Genomic DNA, 21,370 nt, shown 5'->3' on the forward strand with positions numbered 1-21,370 from the left:
CCTCCCAGGGGGCTCCCTGTCTACCGCCACTCCACACTAGGGACCTTGAAAGGCCCGAACCCTCACCGGCTCTGAGAGCGTTGGCGGGCAAAGCAGATGCGAGGCCACGGCTTCTGTTTGAAGCTAACATGGAGATTATCCCACGCACACAGCACACCCGTGCAGGCGGTAGGGATGAACAGGCAGCGCTGGGAATGCACCCACAGTCTGTGCTCTTAGACAGAAAGCTTTGGGGACGAGACTCAGCAGCCACCTGGCTCTGCTCACTCCTGACCCATCTAGAGGGAGGGGAGTTGGAAGGAAGGGTCTTCACAGAATTCTGAGTACCGGCCCAGCCTGGACTGGCTGCAGCCAACTGCTTCCATGTGGGGAGGCCACAGGTTACCTGGGGGGCTGCGGCTCCCCAGCCCAGGATCTGCCATGTCCAGACTGGGTGTCCTGAGAAAGGCACGACATGACTCTGTTTGCATACCTGAAATGGGACTTGGTAACACCTGCCCCTCCAGTGCCTTTGGTGGATCTGCAAACATGTGCAGACAGCTTTGCAAATAAAATGAAGAGTAATAATGATGCAGCTTGACACGCATCGAGCTCTTGCTATGAGCCAGGCACTGGGAAATGCTCTCGTCATTTCCATTCTCCTGATGAGGAAATTGAGGCCCAGGGTCTCTAGGCCCAGGCCCCAGCACATCTTCCTGGCCCCCCCTTCAGCCAAGCTGAGATGCACACAGCTCTCTTTGGACATTTGCACCCAAACTTTGAGTGCTTTGTCCCCAGGATGCCCCCACTGCTGGGCAGGTCAGACCTCCTCTCCTGTGAAGCCTGATGCTTGCACCCTGCACACCAGGATGCTGCCCTCCCTTCCGGCCACCTGTGTAGAATGTTCTCTGCAACATTCCTGTGTGCTCCTCACTGCCCGACTGCTGTGCGTCATTTATGTAGGTGACTTTGCCAACTCTTCTGCGTCATCTTCTATCTTGGGACATGGGGCTGGTGTGAAGTCACCTGTGCATCAAGATAGAGGAGGTGCACTTGGGGTGGCATCCTCTGCCTTTGCCATGGGACCTGTGGCAGGTCCTTGCCTCTAGAGCCACCGTCTCCACTTTCAGTTGGAGTGACAGTGGTTCTCGCACAAGTGTGGACCCCATGGAGCAAGCCCGGTTGCTTTGCCCAGGGAGGGGAGCACCAGGGCTTGGTGCTTGGCAGCCCAGCAGAGGGGCAGGTCAAGGCTGAGCAAGCAGATGTGTTCGACCTCTGCACCCCCTCCCCCCCCCACTACAGGCTGGGTTCAGGGCCACGCAGTCACAGGGCTGTGTCCTGTGTCACCATCTTTCTCCTCCTGCCTCACCACCTGCTGGGTTTCCTCCCAGCATCCCCCGGCCCCCTGCAGCCTGTCTGCACCCTGAGGCAGGAGCTCCCATCCAGCTTCAGACACCTGAGGATCCAGGACGAGAGGGGCTGGGCAGAGTACTCACCTTCCCCCAGCACTGCCCGGCTGTCTCCCTCGCCCTGTGCGCACCCACTACGGGCTCCTGATTTGGAAGGACGATAGTAAGCTCATGATTCTTAAATTTGAAAAGGTTATTTCCAGAACAGGCACCTTCTTCAAATAGTAAAAGTAAAGTTACTACCACCACAGCTACCACTGCTACCAGAACCAATGCTAAAATCATGGTGGCTTAGGAAATCATCCCCTGCCTGTGCTGGGCTCTGCTCAAAACCTGGTGATGTTCACTGTGCCAGGTCCTTAAACCATCTTTCTGGCACCTTGGTGAGGCACCATCCCCATTTTACAAATGACAAAGGTAAAGCCCAGAGAGGGTGAAGGGTTGGTCCACAGTCACACAGCTCCTTGGTGGCCAAGTTGGACACAGAAGGCAGGTGGCCCAGCCCCTTGTCCCCACAGGTCCCCTCTTAAAGGGCTGGGGTTGGTATTCTCTGAAGCCACAGGGCATACATATCACCCACGTTATTCCACTTTATAAAAACTCACTTAAGGAGCTACTTGTTTAAGTGTGTGACAAATGGCAGGTGTGGCCACCAGGAGTGCCATTGCTAGAGTTCCTGTGGTGGACATCTGGGGCCTGGAGTAGGTCTGATCCCCTGGGGGCACAGTGAGGGTGTGTGTGGGAGGGACTCGGCTTTCTCTCCTGCACTCCTTCCCCACAGTGCGGCCACCATGTTACAGATGCTGCCTTGGGTGGGGTGGGGGGGGTGGGGGCAAGATTTAGAGAGAACAGGGAGCAGAAACGCGCAGCTTTCCCTCCTGTGCTCCAGGGAACAACTCTCCCAACTCTCCTCCTCACTAGGCTCGGACTTAGTGAGGGGCTGATCACACTGCCCAGGCTCGCCTCCCTCTGCCTCCTGCGGGTTAGAAGTCAGAGCGCTGGCCTGGCCGGTAGCACCTCATCTGCCCATGCGCGCCTCCTCCTGGGCCTGCTGGTGGCACTCCTGCTCTCCTGGCAGCTGAGACATTGGCCCACGGGTCAAGAAAAGAGAATGGGTTCCTAGCAGCACAGCTGTGGCTCTGCCACCATCAGGGGACAGAGCCTGACTTTGCACCCTGGAGTGAGTCCTGCCTTGCTCCTCCCCATCTCAGCCGTGACATGAGCGTCACCATCTCGGCTTGCTCCCTGTCAATCAAGACAGCAAGCGGGCGGAGAGGAGCGGTGGGTCTCTGTCTCCCTTTCCTACTCCCCCACCCTCCCTGCCTAGTGCAAAAGTGGACGTAGAGATCACAGCCACCCACACATCTCCACACGTCACTGCGCTGTCTTCCTCAGAGGAAGCTCATCCAGGTCTGTGACCCCCACCTGCCTGGCTGCCCCCAAAACTTCTGGAAAGGCTCATGTGCTTGGAAAGCCACTGCCTAGGAACTTCCCTGCCACCCTCCAGGTGTGGGCCCAGGTCCCTTTTCCACCTCGCAGCTGGGGCTGGATGAGGGCTTTCGGCTGAGTCTTCGAGTGACTGTCTTCACTCCTGGGCTGGCAAGCGCCCCCTTCTCTGGGGTGCCCCTACCTCATTAGCCCTTGGGTACCCTAAATGCACTCAGGAAGAATAAGATCTTGTTTCTGTGATGATTTTCTTTCCAACAGGCAGGTTACTTATGGAGCATAACATCAGCTTACTGGTGAGCATTTATTGAGTGTCTGCTGTGTGCACCACACATAGTATCAGGAGGCCGCATGGTCCTTCCCTATCCAGAACCACACGAGGGGACTTTCCCACCTAAAATGCAGGATCTTCATGGGCGTTGGTACACACAACAAATAGGATCTTTCCCACCTAAAATGCAGGATCTTCATGTGATGCCTCCGGGAGGGGGATGGGCAGGGACATCCTGCCTGAGTCTGGTGAGCAGAGACCTGAGGGGTCCGGCCGCAGCGCTGACTTGCCACTGTGGGACAAGGTCTCTGCTCCCTTGCTCCTGGCTTCAGGTTCTTCCCCTGCCAAGTCCCGCACCCCAGCAGGCCATCCCACATGGATGGCTGCCCCCCGGAGCAGGGCGGAGAGGCCTGGGAAGCCGTGGCCTCCTCTGTTTGGAGGAGCTCCGGTGTCGCATTCCCCTCTGGACTCGCTTTCCTGGAAGGTCTCTTCCTCGCTGGGACTCGGGTCAGGCCCACTCCACTGAGCAGCCTGCTCCTGGCAGGGATCTGCCCAGCGCCACCAGCTTCCTTGATCTTCTGGGCCCTGGCTGGTCCCAGCGGGCTCCTTCCGCCCTGCCCAGGCCAGGGCTCGGCCGTGGCTTCCTGAGCAGCAGCTTCTCTGGCTGCCGACCAGCTGGGCCCAGGGAATAACTGTGAGCCAGGCCACGTGTCCAGAGCCAGCTCGGGTCAGCAAGCCACGGCCACCTCTGCTCCTTCCTCTGGCTGCTCACGCAGGTGTCCCCTGTGGACAGGGAGCACAGCCGGTCCACCTGGAAGCGCTCTAGAAGGTGTGCGCCCCCAGCAGAGCTGGTCTTCTACTGTCACCGAGGCTGGATTCCTGCTGGGAACTGTTCTGCTCAGTTGAGGAGGGAGGCAGCTGCCCTGGGGGTGCCAACGCCCACCCCTCTGCACTGGGACTGCATGCCCTCTGATGGACAGTGGCTCAGTTTTTATTTCTTTTATCTTCTCTTTCCTCTCTCTCTCTCCTCTCTCTCCTCTCCAAAGTAAGCATCTAGTGCTTTTCTCTCCGTACCTCTGACTTCCAGCCTGTGTCCCCGGCATTCAGTTTAATATCTCTTCTGTCCCTGAGCTAACCAGCAATGACCATTGAGCTTCCCACCCTGATCCTGTGGCCTGGAACCTCTGCACCAGGAGAGGAAATCCAAGGTGATTCAGGGGATACCACCACCACAGGGACACCTCAGGGATGCCCAGGACCTCGGGGGGTGGGTGCAGTAGGTGCCAATGTGTGGCAGCCTTCCCAGCCTTAAAGGGGAAGCTTTAGCTCCCAGCTGCCCTGTATTTACTCAACCATTGACACCCAGTGAGTCTGGCAGGAGCCACCACCTATAGGGGGTCAGGTGCGGCCAGGCCAAGTCGTCGGAGCTGCTCCGGGCACTCTCTCCCTGAGGTTCTCAACCACAGCCTCTGAAGCAAGCTGTGGGTCCCCAGATCCCCCCTCCGCTCTCGCTGTGGGCCGTGGGCTGGACTGGAGGACAGGTCCCGTCCAGCATCTCTGTGTCCCCAGGGCAAATGTTCCCTTCCTCGTTGGTAATCAGAGGTGACGTGCTCTGTGGAGACAGCATCTTCTCTTGCTGCGTCCCCGCTCAGTTACTATGGCAACAGACTCAAAAGGAGTGAATTTGCTTTTTCCTCTTAATTCTGTAATGCTCTCAGGTTTTCCAAAAATACCCTGATTCTTCTGCGTCTTCTGTGGCCGATGCAGGTTGGGTGCACACCTCCTCCAAGTGTGTGCTGCACGAGGTAGCTCAGTTCACAGCAGTTAATCAAACAGACATTTTCGTAAAAATGCTTGCTGCATCTACTTTAGGTAAGTAGATGTGTTAGGCACCAGAATTAAGGAGAATTTAGACTTATCGTGTACCCTTAAGAGTTCACAGTCTCTGAGAAAGACAAGTGACACAATGTAGCAATGTCCTGTGACGTGATTAATGTAATGTAATGTAATAAATATTTTGTTAGTTGTGAGAGTAAATCAGTGTGGGGATCTGGAGTTGGGTTCCTAACCAGTCACTTCTGAGCTGTGCAAGCTCAAGGAAGTGCCTATACCTCTCTGAGCCTCAGTTCCCCATCTTATGCTGGGCTGTTGGGCAGTGAATACATGATACAGCACCAGACCCAGAAAGTTTCTTGCTCAGGAGGTGTTGCTTAGCCAGGGGATGCTCAGGAGAGGCCTGGGAGGGATGTGTGCCTTGGCGGAGGGCCTGCAGAAAGGGGGGGGGGCAGTAGAGCATCCTAGGCCACAGCACTCCACCAGCCACAAGGTGGCCATGTGAAAACGCCTGGCATGTTGGGCTCTGGGTGGATAAGAAAGCCAGAGACTGGATCTGAACCCAGAACCTCCCTGGGCTCCTGGTGGGACCCACTTTGAGAACTGGTATCCTGCGATCCTGTGCCCCTGAGGAGCTCTGAGGCAAACACTCAAGCTGCGCTTCAAGGTCTCAGTGTGCACACAGTGCTGCCCGTCACTGTCCCTGGTCACATTCGGGGCACCGCAGTGTGACTTCTGCATTCCTGTCTGCCTCAGTGCTCTGAAGGAAGGAAGCACCTCGATGTCCCCGGAGATGCTGGCACAGGGGCCGCTGCCCGTGGGCCCTGAGAGGCGGTGGGTTCCCCATCAATTACTCTGTGCCCTAGTCCCTGAGTGCTCAGAGAAGTGACTGCCCTCTGAGCTCAGTCCCCACCTGAGTTTCCTTCCATCCATGCCCCCGTGTCCTTGCCTGGAAAACGAGGACGATGTCCCTACCCACATCTGGGGGTGGTGGACGACAAAAAGCCATTGTGCCGTAAGGTGCCCTGCACACACCTGCCCTGTGCAGGCTCTGGGAAGGGCCACTTCTGATCTCACCGCAGGAGTCTTGTTTCCATGGAAAGCCCCCAGCTCAGAATCCAGCCGGCAGTGTTGGGGTTTGATTGGATGATAGATATTGCCACCAGCCACGGCCCTCTGCGCAGGACAAGCCCAGGGGGGCCTCCAAGCCTGCATTCCTTAGCATTCCCTCCATCACCTTCCAGGGGTCCCAGGGGAGATTAACCATATCCCTGCGTCTACTGAACCTTCCACGCCCAGCCTCCCTCTGAGAAGGGAGCTGCCTTTATCTGATGCCAGGCACAAGTGCCAAGTGCCCTGCCCCTGACTCCACCAGCACCTGTGGCTGGAGCCAGGCCAGGAGCTGGGAGGTGTGGGCCCCTCGGCTTTCCACCAGGGGGTGGTGGGGTCCTTGGGGGGACAGTTCCTGTTCCCAGGTGGTTAACTCCCGGTGCCAGCTGCAGCTGAGTGTTATTTTACAATAAGTGGCTGGCGGCTCGAGTGTCCCCCCAGCCCAGGCACCTGCCCTGTCCAGGAGCTGACAGCAGCCCGCCCTCCCTCTCCAGAGCTGCTTGTGCGTCTCCTCCTCAGTCTTCATCACCACCAGAACCCCCTCCTTCCTCTCTCAGGGAGGCCTGTGGCGGACGGGGCCACACTGCATTTGCAGAAATACAAGGAGACTCTAGGCACGTCCCCACTAGACCCCGGATCTGAGTTTGAAGTGCTGCGTAGATTGCAGAGGTCCACTCACCTGTGCCAGGAGGGCCCTTGTTCACATCGCCTCCCCCGACCACCTTCTGGTCCTTCTCCTTGCTGGCGGAGGCTAACTACAGGTCCCACCTGGCCCTCTCTGAAGGCAGTTTCTGTGCCCACTTTTGTTCGGGCATTAATACAGGTGCCCCTGCCCATGTGGTGGGTGGCCCTAAAGATCCACCCTGAAGGTGTAGGGCGCCAGCTGCACACCTGGGTCCCCTGCTCTGGCCTGTGCCCGCAGGGCTGTGCTGCATGATCACAGTCTCTCTGCCCTGAGAGCCATAGGTGCCGTGACCATCACTGTGTGCCACTCGCAGGGACAGCTGAGATGGCGGGAAGGGGAAGCAGCATCGGGAGGGCTCGAGGCCCATCTTCAAAGTCACTGTGCCAAATCCCAGGTCCCCAAGCGAATGTCCCGGGGCCCTGATCTTCTTAAAGGACATCTGTTGAAGTGTGGTGCACACAGAAAAGCATGTGGCTGAGCACGTCCCCCAGGTGAACGTGCCAGCCCCCCTTGCCCCGCCGCTCCCAGCTCCCCAGAGACTTCTCCCCTCAGGAGCAGCTTGGCACCAGAGGTTCCCCGTACACTTGATACTGGGGCTAGGGAGGCCCGCGTTGTTGGGGTCTGCCCTGGGCCTTGCGGGATGTTTGGCAGCACCTGGACATCAGCTCACTGGATGCCAGGTCCCCAGCCATCCTGAAAAGCGACTCCAGACACTGCCACCCTGCCCTGGGGGTCAGAATCAACCCTGTTGGCAGCCACGATGTGAGCAGACTTGCAGAGTGTGCTCTTTTTTGTGCCTGGAGACTTGGGTGAGATTCAGCCACGTTGTCATGTGTAACTGTAGCTCAGAGCATTCATCTGTGCTTAATTCTCTGGAGGAAATGGACCACAGCTTACACAGCACATCCTCAGGACCCTGTCCTGAGTCCCCAGCAGGCCTGTGGGAATGCCCAGTGACCTCCGCAGTAGACCAAGGGCCTAGTCCCCGAAGCACCTTTGCCAGAGATGCAGTAAAATCTGAGCATGTAGAAAGAGCCTGAGCTTCAGATGCAAGATGGGCTCTGTCTGGCTCTAGATGCTTGTTCCTCAGCTGTCGCCTGTACCATGGGAACATTGCCTCCATCTCTCAGGGGCTGTGAGGGCTGCATGTGTATCAGTCAGCTTTCCTTACTATAATGAAATTCCAGAGGCAGGCTACTGTATAGAGAAGAGAGACTTGTTTGGGTTCATGGTTTGGGATGCTGAACTCCCGAAGAACTTGGTGTAGGCACAGTCTCTGAAGACCCCTCCCCACATCCCCATGCCCCCTCCCACCCTTAGCTGCAGCATCTGGTAGGTGTGTGCATAACTTTATAGAAGCTGCCAAACTGTTTCCCAAAATGGTTGTGTCACTGTGCCCCACCAGCCATGCCCAAGAGGTCTGGTTGCTCCAACATTCTTGCCAGAACTTAACAGTGTCACTTTTAAAAAGGGCGGGGGAGGGGGTGACACCATTTGCAGAGTGTTCAGTGGCACCCTGTTTGTTCTGCTTGTTTCCCTGATGATCAGGACCATGGAGCGTCTTTCCACAGGCCCCCTGCCATCTGTGCGTCTCTCAGCCCGTGATGTAGCTGCTGTCCAACTGTCCAGCTCTTTTGCATATTTTTAAACTTTTTTTTAATCATTCAGTTTCAGAGTTTTCCAATGGTCCACTCCCGAGACTTTTGTTAGACATGTGATCTGTGTGTTCTTCTAGTGAGGGGCTTGATTTTGATGAGGTCCGGCTGGCTGAAGTCTTGTATGGATTATGCTCTGGATGTTGGATCTAAGAAATCTTTACCCAACTTGAGCTCACATTTTTCTCCTGTATTTTTTTTTCCTAAAGGAATTGTATCTTTATATAAGCATCCACATTCAGGTCTAAGATCCATTTTGATATATATATATATATATATCATACATATACATACATACAGCATGAGTTTGGAGTTTGGCTGTTTTGTTGTTTTGTAATTTTTGTATCAGATTAGGTTCCAGATGCATATAGCCATAGACCCAGATGTAGGTATATGGACGTATGTAGACATGTCTCTTGCAAACCCATATCTACTGGTCCCAGCACCCTTTGCTGGAAAGACCACCCTTTCCCGACTGAATTGCCTTTGCCATTTTTTCAGAAGTCAACCGACCACATTTATGTGAATTGATTTTTGGATTCTCCATTCCATTTCTTGGTCCTTTCACCAACTCTGTGTGGTCTTAATAACTGTAATTTTATAATAAGTCTTGAAATGAGGCAGTGTGAACTCAACCAGTGTGTTCTTCTTTTTCAAAATCATTTTGGCTATGATTGATCCTTTGCCTTTGCATATCAATGTTGGAATCAGCTTGGAGACTTCTAGAAAAACACCTGCTGGGATTTTCACCAGGATTGCACTGAATTTGTACATCAATTTGGGAGGAATTCACATCTTCAGAACACTGACTCTTCCAGTTCATGCCATAATATTTCTGCCCATTTATTTAGATTTTCCTTGCTTTCACCACAGATCATGCACATATTTTGTTAGGTGTATACTAAGTATATTATTCTTCGGTATTATTTTAAGTGGTATTTTTTGATTTTAAATTCCAGTTGTTCATTGGTTGAATATGGAAATACAGTTGATCTTTAATATTGACTTCATTGCCTGTGAACTTTTTAAAACTCATTTATTAATTATATGATCTTTTTGTAAATTCCTTGGGATTTTTTTCTGTAGACAGTCATGTCTTCTACAATTAGAGATAGTTTCATAGCTCCTTTGTATGTAAGGAAACTCTGAACCTCGTATTTCTTTTTCTTGCCTTATTGCACTGTCTAGAACCTCTAGTATGATATTCAATTGGAGTGGTGAAATCAAACATCCTTACCTGCTCCCTAGATCTTAAGGGGAAAACATTCAATCTTTTACCATTATGTATGATGTCAACTATAATTTGTTTTGTAGATGCTTTACCAGATTTAGAAAGTTTACTTCTATTTTTAGTTTGCTAAAAGATTTTTATTATAAATGGATGTTTAGTTTTGTTGAATGTTTTTTCTGAATCTATTGATATGACCATTTTGTTGCCTTTTAAATTCTATTAGTGTGATATGAATTACTTTCATTGACCCTTGAATATTGATTCAGCCTTGAATGTGTGAATCACACTGATTGATTTTTTTTAATGTTATGTGCATTTGCATTGATTGATATTTGGATGTTGACTTGGTATTTCTTGGTCAGCTCTATCCTTTGTATACATCCTTTTTATATATTACTGGATTCAACTTGCTAATATCTTGTTGACTGCTTTTTCTCTATGTTCGATTGGGATATTGATCTACAGTTTTCTTTTCTTAAAATAGCTTTCATTTTAGTAGCAGAATAATGCTGGCCTCATTGAAATGATTTGGCAGATGTCTCATAAAATGAGTTGGAAAGTGTCCTCTCCTCTTTCTTCCTAGAAGAGATTGTGTACAGTGGGTATTATTATTGATCAGTGAATCCACTTAGACACTCTTTCCAGAAAATTTTTACCTAGAAACTTAACTTCTTTAATGGCTCTAAAGACTGTTCAATTTATCTTTTTTCCTTGAGTTAAGTTTTGGTCGTTTGTGTTTTTCAAGGAATTGATCCATTTCATTTACATTGTTAAACACATGGACCTATGGTTATTTTTAATAATTCCAGTAATCCCTTATCATCCCTTTAATATTAGTAAAGTCTAGTAACATCCCCTTTCTTTCTTTCTTGATATTAGTAGTTTGTGTTTTTTCTCTTCTTTTTCCATCTGGGGAGAGGTTTATAAATTTTACTGATCTTTTCACAAAGTCAGATTGTGAATTCATGGACTTTTCTCTGTTGTTCTTACTTTTAATCTCATTGATATTCACTCATTATTTTTACTTCATTACTTCTGCTTATTTATGTTCAATTTGATGTCCACCTTCCTTTTCATTTCTTAAGATGGAGCTTAGATCATTGATATCTTTCTTCTTTTCTCTTATAAATATTTAATACTATGGATTCTCCTGTAAGCACTGCTTTGGGTACATCAGCAAATTTTGATAACTTGTATTTTTTTTAATTCAGCTCTCAATATTTCTACTTTCTCTTGAGACTTTTCCCTTGACCTATGGATAATTTAGAAGTACGAGGTTTCACTTCCAGTTATTGGGAGATTTTCCTGATGTCTCTATGTTACCAATTTCTGATTTAATTCCATTGTGGTCAGGGGACATACTTTATATAATTTTAATTCTTTTAAATTTATAAAGGTTTGTTTATGGCCCAGGATGTGGCCTGTCTTGGTCGATGTTCCGTGTGCTCTTGAGAAAAATGTACATTCTCTTGTCAGGCAGAAGGGTCAATAAAGGTCAGTCAGATCCTGTCGGCTGTTGGTGTTTGGTCTCCTGAATCCAAGCTGATTTTCTGTTTCTATTACTAGGAGAGGAGCACTGAAGTATGATAGTTTGGGATTATAGCCCGAGTGTTTTGAATTTTACACTGTGAGATGCTGATGTTATTGATTGAATCATGTCCCTCCTTCCCCAAATTCACATTTTGAAATCTTGAGCCCTGGTACCTCAGAATGTGACTGCATTTCCAGATAAATGGAGTCTCTAGAGTGGGTCCCAATCCAATATGACATGTGTCTTTGTAAGAAGGGAAAATTTGAACCCAGACACACAGAGGGAAGATGGATATGGACCAGCCAGTAAGGGTCCTGAGACAGATTCTCCCTCCCAGCCGTCAGAAGACCCCACCCACCAACACCTGGGCCTCAGCCTTGACCTCCAGGATGGTGAGGAACAGCCCTGTTGTTTCTGGCCCCCTCTGTGGGGCGTGGTGGTGGCCCTAGCTGACACATTGGGCTTTGAAGTTCTCTGGAGCAGGTTTGCTCTCTCTATGCTGCTCAGGTTGCTCTGCGTGGCCCTCATAGCAGAGGGTGCCCACCAGAGCACACCGCAAAGCTTTGCAGGGCTGGTAGGGGCTGTCCCCACGTGCGCAGGGGTTATGTCACAGCTTGACCCGCAGAGCCTTTGCTGTGCCTCCTGGGTCCCGAGTGCAGGTCCACACACATCTTCGGGTGTCCTTTCTCCACCCTGCCCTGGGACTGCCCTGAAGCCCTTCTTTTCTAACCTGGAACTAGACACCAGCCACATCCTGAGGCAGCGCAGAGAGAAAAGATGAGGAATCCCCAGTCTCCAGCCCCGGGGCCTCCTGCAGCTCCCAGCCAGCAGGGAGGGTCTGCTACTCCGTCTGAGGTCCCCTGGCCACAAGGTGGGCAGTGAAGGAGGCAGCGCAAGGACTCCAGGTTTACCCCACACCCTGGTCCACCTGGGTCCCCGGCACTGCTTTTTGTACTCCGTTCGGGTTCTTTATTGTTCTCTGTAATGGGTTTCCTCCATCTTGACTGGCACCAGAAGCCTTTCCATCTTATTTTAACTTCTCTTTGTTGATCCCATGGCCCAGGGTTAGAACCTTCAGATTCATACAGGGAACAGATCCAGCAAGATGCGTGGCCCAGTCCAGCAGGCAGAGCTGGGCTGGACCAGGTCCATACTCCTCCTGTGGGCATCGTTGGGCTCGGCTTCCTCCTTGAGTGTGTCCTGTACCCGTTCACAGAACTACAGAACTGCCTTCCCCAGGGAGGGCCGCTGCCTCACCAGCATGCACGCTGGGCAGAACCATCCCCCTAGGACTGATGGTGAGGGTCCACAGGCAGAAATGAGAGCTCAGGGGGCCCTCCCGTCTCCTCCCGATCTTCTGCTCTTCAGAGTACTTGGGGAGGGGCCACCATTTACCTCACAGTGGGCTCCCACCTCCTCTCTCTTGTTCCCAGTGGAATTAACTTAAAATTCGCCAGATTAAAAAATGGAAAAGGGCCAGGTGCAGTGGTGCACATCTGTAATCCCAGCAGCTCGGGAGGCTGAGGCAGGAGGATGGCACGTTCAAAGCCAGCCTCAGCAAAAGTAAGGTGCTAAGCCACTCAGTGAGACCCTGTCTCTAAATAAAATACAAAATAGGGCTGGGGATGGGGCTCAGTGGTCGAGTGCCCCTGAGTTCAATCTCTGGTACAAAAAAAAAAAAATCAAAAAATGGAAAAGGAATATAGGAAGCCCTCCATGATGCTCAGACCTCAAGAGCACAGCAGGCCGCTCCCTGCCCTGGGCTCTGTGGATCCCTGCAGCACGCCCAGGAAGAGGGTGGACCCCAGGAAGGCTCCTGGGCACCAGGACCTAAAGCCGGGCGTTGTGTGCTGGAGACCTGGAGAGCCCAGCACCCTGCAGCACCCGGGCTGGCTCCCCCAACCCTCATCTCTTCAGAGCAAGAAGGAGCGGGCAGAGGGCGGGCACGCGGCTGCAGCACGGGTAGAAAAGAAGAGCGCGTGCGCAGCCCTGATCCTTCCGCCGACCCCCTGAGCAGCCGGTCCTGCCCACGACCAGCTGGCACCGTCCCACACCTCGGCCCCGGGCCGTGTTCCGGTCTTGATGGAGCATGGGTGACACCGTTCTGTGACGGTGCTCACGTCGGTCTTGGTTTTAGAAGTGGAGCCCTGGGGAGGGAGGACGGGGGTCAGCCCTGGCCCTGTCACTCAGCCTTCCTGACGGTGGACACCTGACCATCAGCTGGTGGGGAAGACGGGCTGACTCTGGTCACTTGGCCCCTGTGGCGAGGCAGCGCGACAGGGCCGGGAGCATGGGGTGGGGCCCGGGAAGCAGAATGGGGTCCCCCAGCCCCCTGTGAGGGCACATCTGCCCTGGACCTAGACCTTCCAATAGGCCCCGCCTCTTAAAGGGTCCCCCATCTTCCAGGAGCGCTCAGCCGGAGACCAAGCCTTCAACACCGAGGCCTGTGGGGACTCTGGGCTCAACCATAGGATCCCTGCTGTCGTCCAGCACCTCTTAGCACGCAGCGTGAGCTGTGGTGTTTTTAACCGAGTGATGGCTGGCTGGCTGTCACTCTCAATCAATGCAGCCTCGTGTTGAGACCTTAGGGACCCTGTGAGAATTTAGTGATGAGAGAAATCGTTTTTATAATGTTTGTAATGGGATGGAGGCTTCTCTGCAATTTCCTCATGAACTAGGTCACCCAGAGGCTCAGGGGTTGCACTCCAAAGGCACAAAGGAGTGTTCCTTGGTACAGATTCTGAAACTGCAGGCCTTTCTCAGATTGGCCAAGCACAGGATTGTCAGATACAGCAAAGGCAGGACACCCAGTTACCTTTGAGCGACAGAGAAATAACGAATAATGTTAGCATAAGTATGTCCAGTGCAATATCAGGGATATGCGTATACTAAAAAAAAAAAAAAGGTTTTTATAATTTATCTTTCAAACTTAACTGGGCACCTGTTTCATCCGAGGGCTTCATCAGACACTCCTGGCCCCACAGCTCTCCCTTTAGGCCCATCATCACTGAGCTGGCCTTCTGAATAATTGGCGAGGGCTTGTGAGCTGAAGGCCTGGCCTTAGAGATCACCCCTCTGAGCAGCTCCCAGGTCTCCTGACCCAGCACTGCTGGGAGCACCGCAGCCCATGGGGATCAGAGACAGCACAGACGTTTGACCCCTGTGTGAATTGAACACTAGGTCCACATCCAGGAGCATCGCATTGAACAGTCCAGGAGGACTGGTATTGAACAGTCCAGGAGGCTGCCGGGCAGGCAGGCCAGGCTGGGCTCTGAGAACGGCCCCCCACAGGAGCGGGTCTGATGGGGCCCAGGGATCACTGGCAAGGCCCACGTCCCAGAGCTCCACAAACAGTCACGTCACCTCGGGTCTCCCTGCCTTGGAGAGGACACGTCTGTCTGGGCCCCTGGGAGCTGTGCTTCAGAGATGTCCTGCTGAGAGCATTTAGTCTTCCTTCTCTGGAGAGGCCCGGGAGGGGGGTCTGTGTGACGTCCTCCTTGGCAGGAACGGACAGGACCTGGGGGCCACCCCGCTCCTCGGAGCAGCTCCACTCCTGGGGCAGGGTGGAGACTGGAGGGCCAGCAGGACCCTCAGAGTGGACGCACTGCCCCCGTGTCCATTCTTCTGAGATCTCTCCCTGCCACACTCAGCCACCACGTGCCATGCAGTGACCGTAACACCAGGGGACGGGGACCTGAGGCTAGGGCACCACCCTGGGTTCAGCCACAAATGAATCCGTGTGTGTGGCAGACGCAGGTGTTGGTGACATCCCTCTCCATTTTATGAAGGTAGAAACCATCAAAGTCCCAGATGCCTGTCTACCCTCTGCCCAGCACAGACCACTCTCCCGCATTGCCACACTGGCTTTGCCTTCTCTGACGTTGCTTGAGAGGCCAGGTCGGCCTCCAGTGTCCCACAGTCTGTGTGGTACCTTCCTTGCAAAGATGTGGGTCCAAGCACAGCACGGCATGGAGCAGGCGTGGTCCGGAAAAGCCTCCCAGCATCCCTCTTCCTTACAGCAGTCTTAATTATTTTCTCTATTTTAAATGAGATACTTGGGCCTCAGAGATGAAGTGTGGCTATGTCACACAGCAAGGAGACTTTGGCTCTGGGACCACGTCTGATGCCTTCAGGGTTCTTGACTGATGGTCGTAGGATCCATTCCTTCGCCACATATTTTGGGGGTGTCTGCTCTGGGCAGAGGGGATGCTGGGGAGACAGGGTGGGTCCTGCCTTATGGAAGATGTAACTGGGAAGCACAGCCTTCAGGGGTCACGTTGGCTGTGTGTTTCTGGTCCTCTCTGACCTGGTGAACTCTCTTGGACAAGCCACGAGCATCTCCTTGGTCAGGGAAACCACCCTCAAGCCCCCTCAGGGCCACCCCACCCTCTGTGGTCAGATGGCCCAGGTCCAGCTCAGCCAGAGGAAGCTCATTGGCAGCTCTGCACCCTCGGCCACATTCTTGTCTGTGTGCAAGCCCTTGCGGTGCTCCAGGCTAGTGTCTGTACCCCACCAAAGATGCTGTTCTCAGGGCTGCCCCTGCCCTGCTGCGTGAGCAACCCTCGTCACCATGCCAACAAAGTCATGCCACCAGCAGGTGTCTCCAACAGTGACTTAAAAGTAGACCCGGCTGGCTGGGTGGCCTTTGAAAGCCACCTTCTTTCTCCACCTGTTTCCAAGGTGACTTTGGCCAGCGCCCCCTCCATCTGACATTGAGCCAGCTCTTCACCAAATCTTCCCAGCCTCCAAATGATCAAATGAGCACCAACCATTTGTTGTCCTGTCATGAGATTTTCAGTGCTTAAAGTCATTTTCATAGCTAACCAGCACTTTGAATTTAGAGTCTATTTTACAAAGGAAAAAAAAAGAACATCAACACAAAACAGAAGAAACACACCTGAGACGGATGGATTTGGCGCATCTCAACTGCCTGTCTTAGCCTAAGTTGGAGGCGTGCAGGACCATCTGTCAACAACTGCAAATGAACTGATTAATTGATCACACAAAAAACGCATGTCTAGCAATGCCTGCCTTCTGATTTCCTTACTTCGGCCTCAGCAGTAAGTTAAGAGATGCATAATAATATTCCCAGTGTTCAATTACTACAGGATCAATAGAAGGGAAGAATATTAGTAATTATCAAGTGACTATAGTAGTCTGTTCTCTGTTACTGTAAGGAAATAACTGAAGCTGGATAGTTTATTAAGAAAAGAGGTTTATTTAGTTCACAGTTTGGAGGCAGAAAGTCCAAACAGCATGGTGCCAGCTCTGGGGAGGGCCCTCCTGACTGCATCACATCTTGGCAGATGGCACTTTCATTAGAATACATGCAAGAGGGAGAGGTCACCTGGTAGGACAGGAAGCCCAGGAATGAGAAAGTGTCTGGCTAGCTCTTTTATGACAACCTCTTGCAGGAACTAACTGGTGTCCCACCAGAACTACTTAGTCCCTTATGATGGCAGTGCCCCAGTGACCTCCATAGGCTCCACCTCTTAAAGGTCCATCACCTTTTAACATGGCCACCCTGAGGACCAGGCTTCCAACACATGAATCCCTGGAGGTTAAAACTGCGTGCAAACCCCGGCAGAGATTAGCAGGTGCCCTGTCATCGTATGGGTCTCAGGTGCCCCTTGCAACAATCCCACCCGCTCGTCTATCTTATCCCCATTACTTACAGGAAGGAAATTAAGCCCAGTGTGTAACTGACACACCCAGACCCTGAAGTGTGTTCAAGCAGGATTCGCCCGAGTCTTTCCCACCCTGGTCCCCGGGCTCTGGAGCAGCAGAATCAGTCTGACACCGGCCACGCCCTCTGGCCACCTGAGCTCTCACCACAGGTGCAGGGCAGGGAAGAGGGTCTCAGCGTGGGGACTGTCCCATTGCTGAGGAGCTCTGGGACTGGGTCTAGGAGGCACTCCTAGGGGAGCCCCCTGCTGATTTCACCCCCACCAGTTCCTGTGGTTCTACTTGTTACCCTTTTTGTGTTAAGAAAGAGGCGGAGGGAGTTCGGCCTGAGTCGTCAGCCATGCCCTTTTCTAACAACCCTTCAAAAGAGCACTTTGTGTGTATGAGGCTGGAAGAGGCCAGGAAGCCAGGCTCCCCTGCACCTCCAGGGGGCAGCTTTACTGACACCTTGACGGTGGTCCAACGAGACCCCTAAATCTATAATAAACTGGTCTCATTGTAAGCCACTGAATTTGTGGCAGTTTGTCACTGTGGCAACAGGAAACTAACCCAGGCGCTGAGTGAGCACCACAGGGCAGCAGAGAGCAGAGGTGTGGGAGGTTGAGGGCGCATGATGAGCCTGGAGAGGACCTGCCACAGTCTCTGTTCAGATCCTCATTTTCTCCGCCAGCGTTTTGGGTGAAAATTTTCTCAAACCCAAACATGCCCCAGAGACAGGCAGGCAGCAGGCTCAGGCCAGGGACCTCCACAGGATGGAAGGGCGTGGAGTCAGGGTGGCCTGTCTAGGAACCCGCACAGGTGGCCCTGGAGGAGGGAGGGGAGGGCCAAGGCACCCGCGTTCTGCATGTCCAAGAGGACGAACGTGCAGCGTCCCCTGGCTGGACCCCACTTCCTAAGAGGCCACCACAGAAAGTGGCCTCCAGTGGCCTGAGGCCTTGTGGAGGGTGAGCCCTGTAGAGGCCCAGAAGTGGTGACCTAGAGAAGGGATTCACCCCTCCTGGGGACAGAACCAGCCAAGTAGGAGTAGCAGTTGTTTGTAGAAAGGAGAAAATGGCCGTCTTTATCAGTGCGTGGACTTTAGGCACCACTGTGCAAGCCCCTAAGAACTCCACGATAAGAATGATAAATAGAGTTCCCCTCACAGAGCCCCCAGGCCACTGGGGGACAGTGTGGGACAGTCCCCAAGAAGTGGCCAGCCAGGGAGTGCTGTGGGGGCAGGACTGTTGCACCGAGACAGGAAGCATGCTCAGCTTTGCTGGAAAGCCCAGGGCCCTTCCCGATGGCTGAGCCCAGCGGCAGCAGGTCCTCTGCCCAGCCTTCCTGTCCCCCACTGTCCGGTTGGCCCACATGTGCCAGATCCCTGTGGCCCATCTGAGGTCCTAGTTCTTTTATTTCTAATTTTAATAGCTTTGTTAATGTCTATGCAGACGGTCTCCAGTGTACCTTGGTTCAGATAGGATTTTTTTTTAACTTGCCATGGTGTGAAACGATGCACCTTTAATAGAAACTGCCCTCCGAATTTGGAATCTGGGTATTTCCCCGGGCTAGATAGGAAGCCCAGTCCTCTCTGCTGATGCTGGGCAGTGTCAGTGGCCACAGCTCCATCAGCCCTGCCTGCTGGAGGGGGAGCCAGAGACTGCATTTAGCTAAGTTGCTGAGCTCCCGTGCTTGTTGGGTTGGGCATCTGAGCGCATTTTCTACTGATAATATCTTCCACTTACCACAGGTTTGTAGGGACATCACCCCATCGCGTTTCAAGGAGCCCTGTCATCTGTTATCTGTCCCATTTATGTCCGTCATTGTTTATGGACATACTAAGACAATGCTGACTTGATTATGTATATGAATGCACCTCTGGAGCCAGCTCACTCCCAGGGCCAACAGCCCCCATCTGGGAGGAGCCCGGCCTGAGCGCCCCCTAGTGGCCCTTTCCCATCACCACACCCCAGTACACATGGCTTCATCACTGCCATCAGGGCAGCGTGTGATCAGCAAAGAAATGCCAAGCTCCTCCAGTCAGGAGCCCATCAGAGGTCGCTCTTCTCAGTCACAGCAGTGCTCAGCTGGTTTATCAGTAACAAGGAGGCCCCGAGACCCAGCCCCCCACCAGGACTGGTTGAGCCCTGAGTTGGGGGGCCCAGGCTCCAGACAGACCTGGCTCCACACCCTAACAGATTAGACTGTGGCCTCAACCCCTGCTTACCCACCTGTAAAATGGGGTGCAGCCATCAACCAGGAGCAGTGAGTATATTAATATCTCTGGCGCATGCCCTGGCCAGCAGGGCCTGTGAACATGTCTCCTGTTTGTCCCTTCAGGTGCCATGTGAGGGAAACATTTATCAGAAGCCAAATTGGTGCCAGAACCAAACCTGGGAATTAATACGTCTCCACACTGGCTCTGGGGGCGAGGGAGGGCAGCAGGGCCTGGGACAGCCTGGACCTTGTTCTCCTAGGCGGGGGCAGGGAGAGCCTTCTTCCCTGTTAGGTCCAGGGCTGCCCTTTCCCTCTGAGCGACCGACCCCCCACCCCCAGCTCCATCCTGCAGATGAGCAGAGATAGGTAGTTCTGATCCCCAGGGACAAGGGCCCGCATCCTCAGGTCAGTGATGCGCAGCCCAGGCAGGGGCAGCTAGAAGCACTCTCCTAGGGGGAGTTTGTCCCTGTGGACCAGAAACTCTAAAATATTCATCACTATGGATTCAGAAATTGTGCATGTGGCATCTGTCCCCTGAAATAAAAATGTGAGTGCCAGGATGTGTCCACCCGGATGCACGGGGCTTATCAGTGTGTCTTATGTAAAAGGCAAAAATGGAAACTCCTGCTTCCAACTCTAGGGGGAGGATTAAATTAGGGCTTCTGTGTTTGATGGAATATTACACAACTGTTGGAATGGGGTTTGGATGGACTTCCTAATACATAGGTGAATCCCCCTCTCTCTCTCCCTGACCTCTGATACATACACATCCAGAAAAAAAGCATTGAAGAGAAAAAATATTAAAATGTTACAGGGATTACGTGTGGGGATGATGAGTCTCATCTTTGTTCTCATTTTTGCTTGACTTACACCTTGACTGTGGTCCCGTGAGACCTCCACATCTAAAAAGTAATAAGCTGGTGTTGTTCTAAACCCCTGAATTTGTGGCAATTTGTCACTGTAGCAACAGGAAACTGACACAGAGGCACTGTGTGTCCCTCCCAGCGAGAGGCAGGCAGCAGGCTCAGGCCAGGGACCTCCGCAGGATGGAGGGGCGATGGATCCGGCGTGTGGAGTCAGGGTGGCCTCTCTAGGAACCCACACAGGTGGCCCTGGAGGAGGGAGGGGAGCGCCAAGGCACCCGCATTCTGCAGAGGGCCAGGCGTGGCCAAGAGGACAAATGTGCAGAGGATTTAGAAAACACTATTTTCTTAGTGTTCCATGCTGATCACATCATATTTGTAAACTCAGGAGAGGATTGGGGGAAGTGGCAGACCATGCTACTTGCAGGCCTGGTGTGGGGGTGGCACTGTGAGTCCCCAGGAGTCGCCTGCTGGCTGTCGGGTGCGCTTCTTGAAGCTCTTGCCTGTGGAGTGGGCACCAGGGCACCCGCCACACACTTTGCCATGAATGCTCATTTTCCGTCACTGAAACACGCTGTCACTTACACGCAGGAAGACAATGTCCTGCCTGGGTGCCAGGGACAAAGTGCAGTTCCCCGTGGTGGCTCCCCTGAGGGGCACCTCTCCCTGCAGCTGCCCTGTTAATTCTCTCTCCTTCCTCACAGCTGCCCATGATGGGAGGAGCCTTCATGGACTCGCCCAACGAGGACTTCAGCACCGAGTACTCCCTGTTTAACTCCTCCGCCAACGTCCACACGGCCTCCAACGGCCAGGGCCAGCTGGAAGAGCCTCCTAGGTCCTCCAATGACGCCGTCTTGCTGTGGATCGCCATCATAGCGACGCTGGGGAACATCGTGGTGGTCGGGGTGGTGTACGCCTTCACCTTCTGAGGGCACGGCTGCCACCGGCCACTCAGGACGACCCCTCTGCACCGGGCCACTGTGGGCCAAGCTTTCCATGTGGCCCTTTCTTGCCCATGTTCTAGAACCCGGAGCTCTGACCGCTTGAATGGCCTCTCCGGGCACAGAGACCTGGCAGCCTGGAGGGCAGATATCCAGGCTGTGGTAAAGCTGCTCCAGACGTGGAAGTGTGAGCCTCCAGCTCTGGGGGGCTCAGCAGACATGGCCTGCAGGGCATCATTGAAACTGTGGTCCCAACGCAGGAGACGACGTGGACCAGGTGGTCAGGGTTAAAAGGTGGACGTGGTGGTGATCACTTGCTAGCCGTAAATGATCGCTGCTGTGTCTTGTTTTATACAAATATGCCAAACCCCACGTGTGGGGGCTGGGCAGGAGCAGCTCTGGGAACATTCCAGATCCCAGCCCAGCTGGGTTTCCTGTTCAGCCCCTGGTAACGCTGGTGGTCATCTTACAGGGCTATAGGGCTGCCCTAATGTGACTCGGAAATGGCCTTCATCACCAGGCACTTGGCCCCTTAAGG

The 21,370-nt window shown here is 53.0% G+C and overlaps 1 protein-coding gene across 1 annotated transcript in view; it reads left to right on the forward strand.

Annotated features, from left to right (window-relative positions):
* The window catches only part of LOC308648360 (uncharacterized protein C14orf132), a 37,844-nt gene extending 16,804 nt beyond the window's left edge, over window positions 1-21,040 (forward strand). Inside the window, exon 2 of the mRNA XM_081292987.1 lies at window positions 20,596-21,040. Coding sequence (XP_081149113.1) covers window positions 20,596-20,820 — 225 coding nt within the window. The 3' untranslated portion in view covers window positions 20,821-21,040. The remainder of the gene's footprint in view (window positions 1-20,595) is intronic.
* The last annotated feature ends 330 nt before the right edge of the window (window positions 21,041-21,370 follow it).

The sequence above is a fragment of the Spermophilus citellus genome (genome assembly GCF_964194105.1).
Source record: "Spermophilus citellus genome assembly, chromosome: 4".
Taxonomy (NCBI): Eukaryota; Metazoa; Chordata; class Mammalia; order Rodentia; family Sciuridae; genus Spermophilus; species Spermophilus citellus.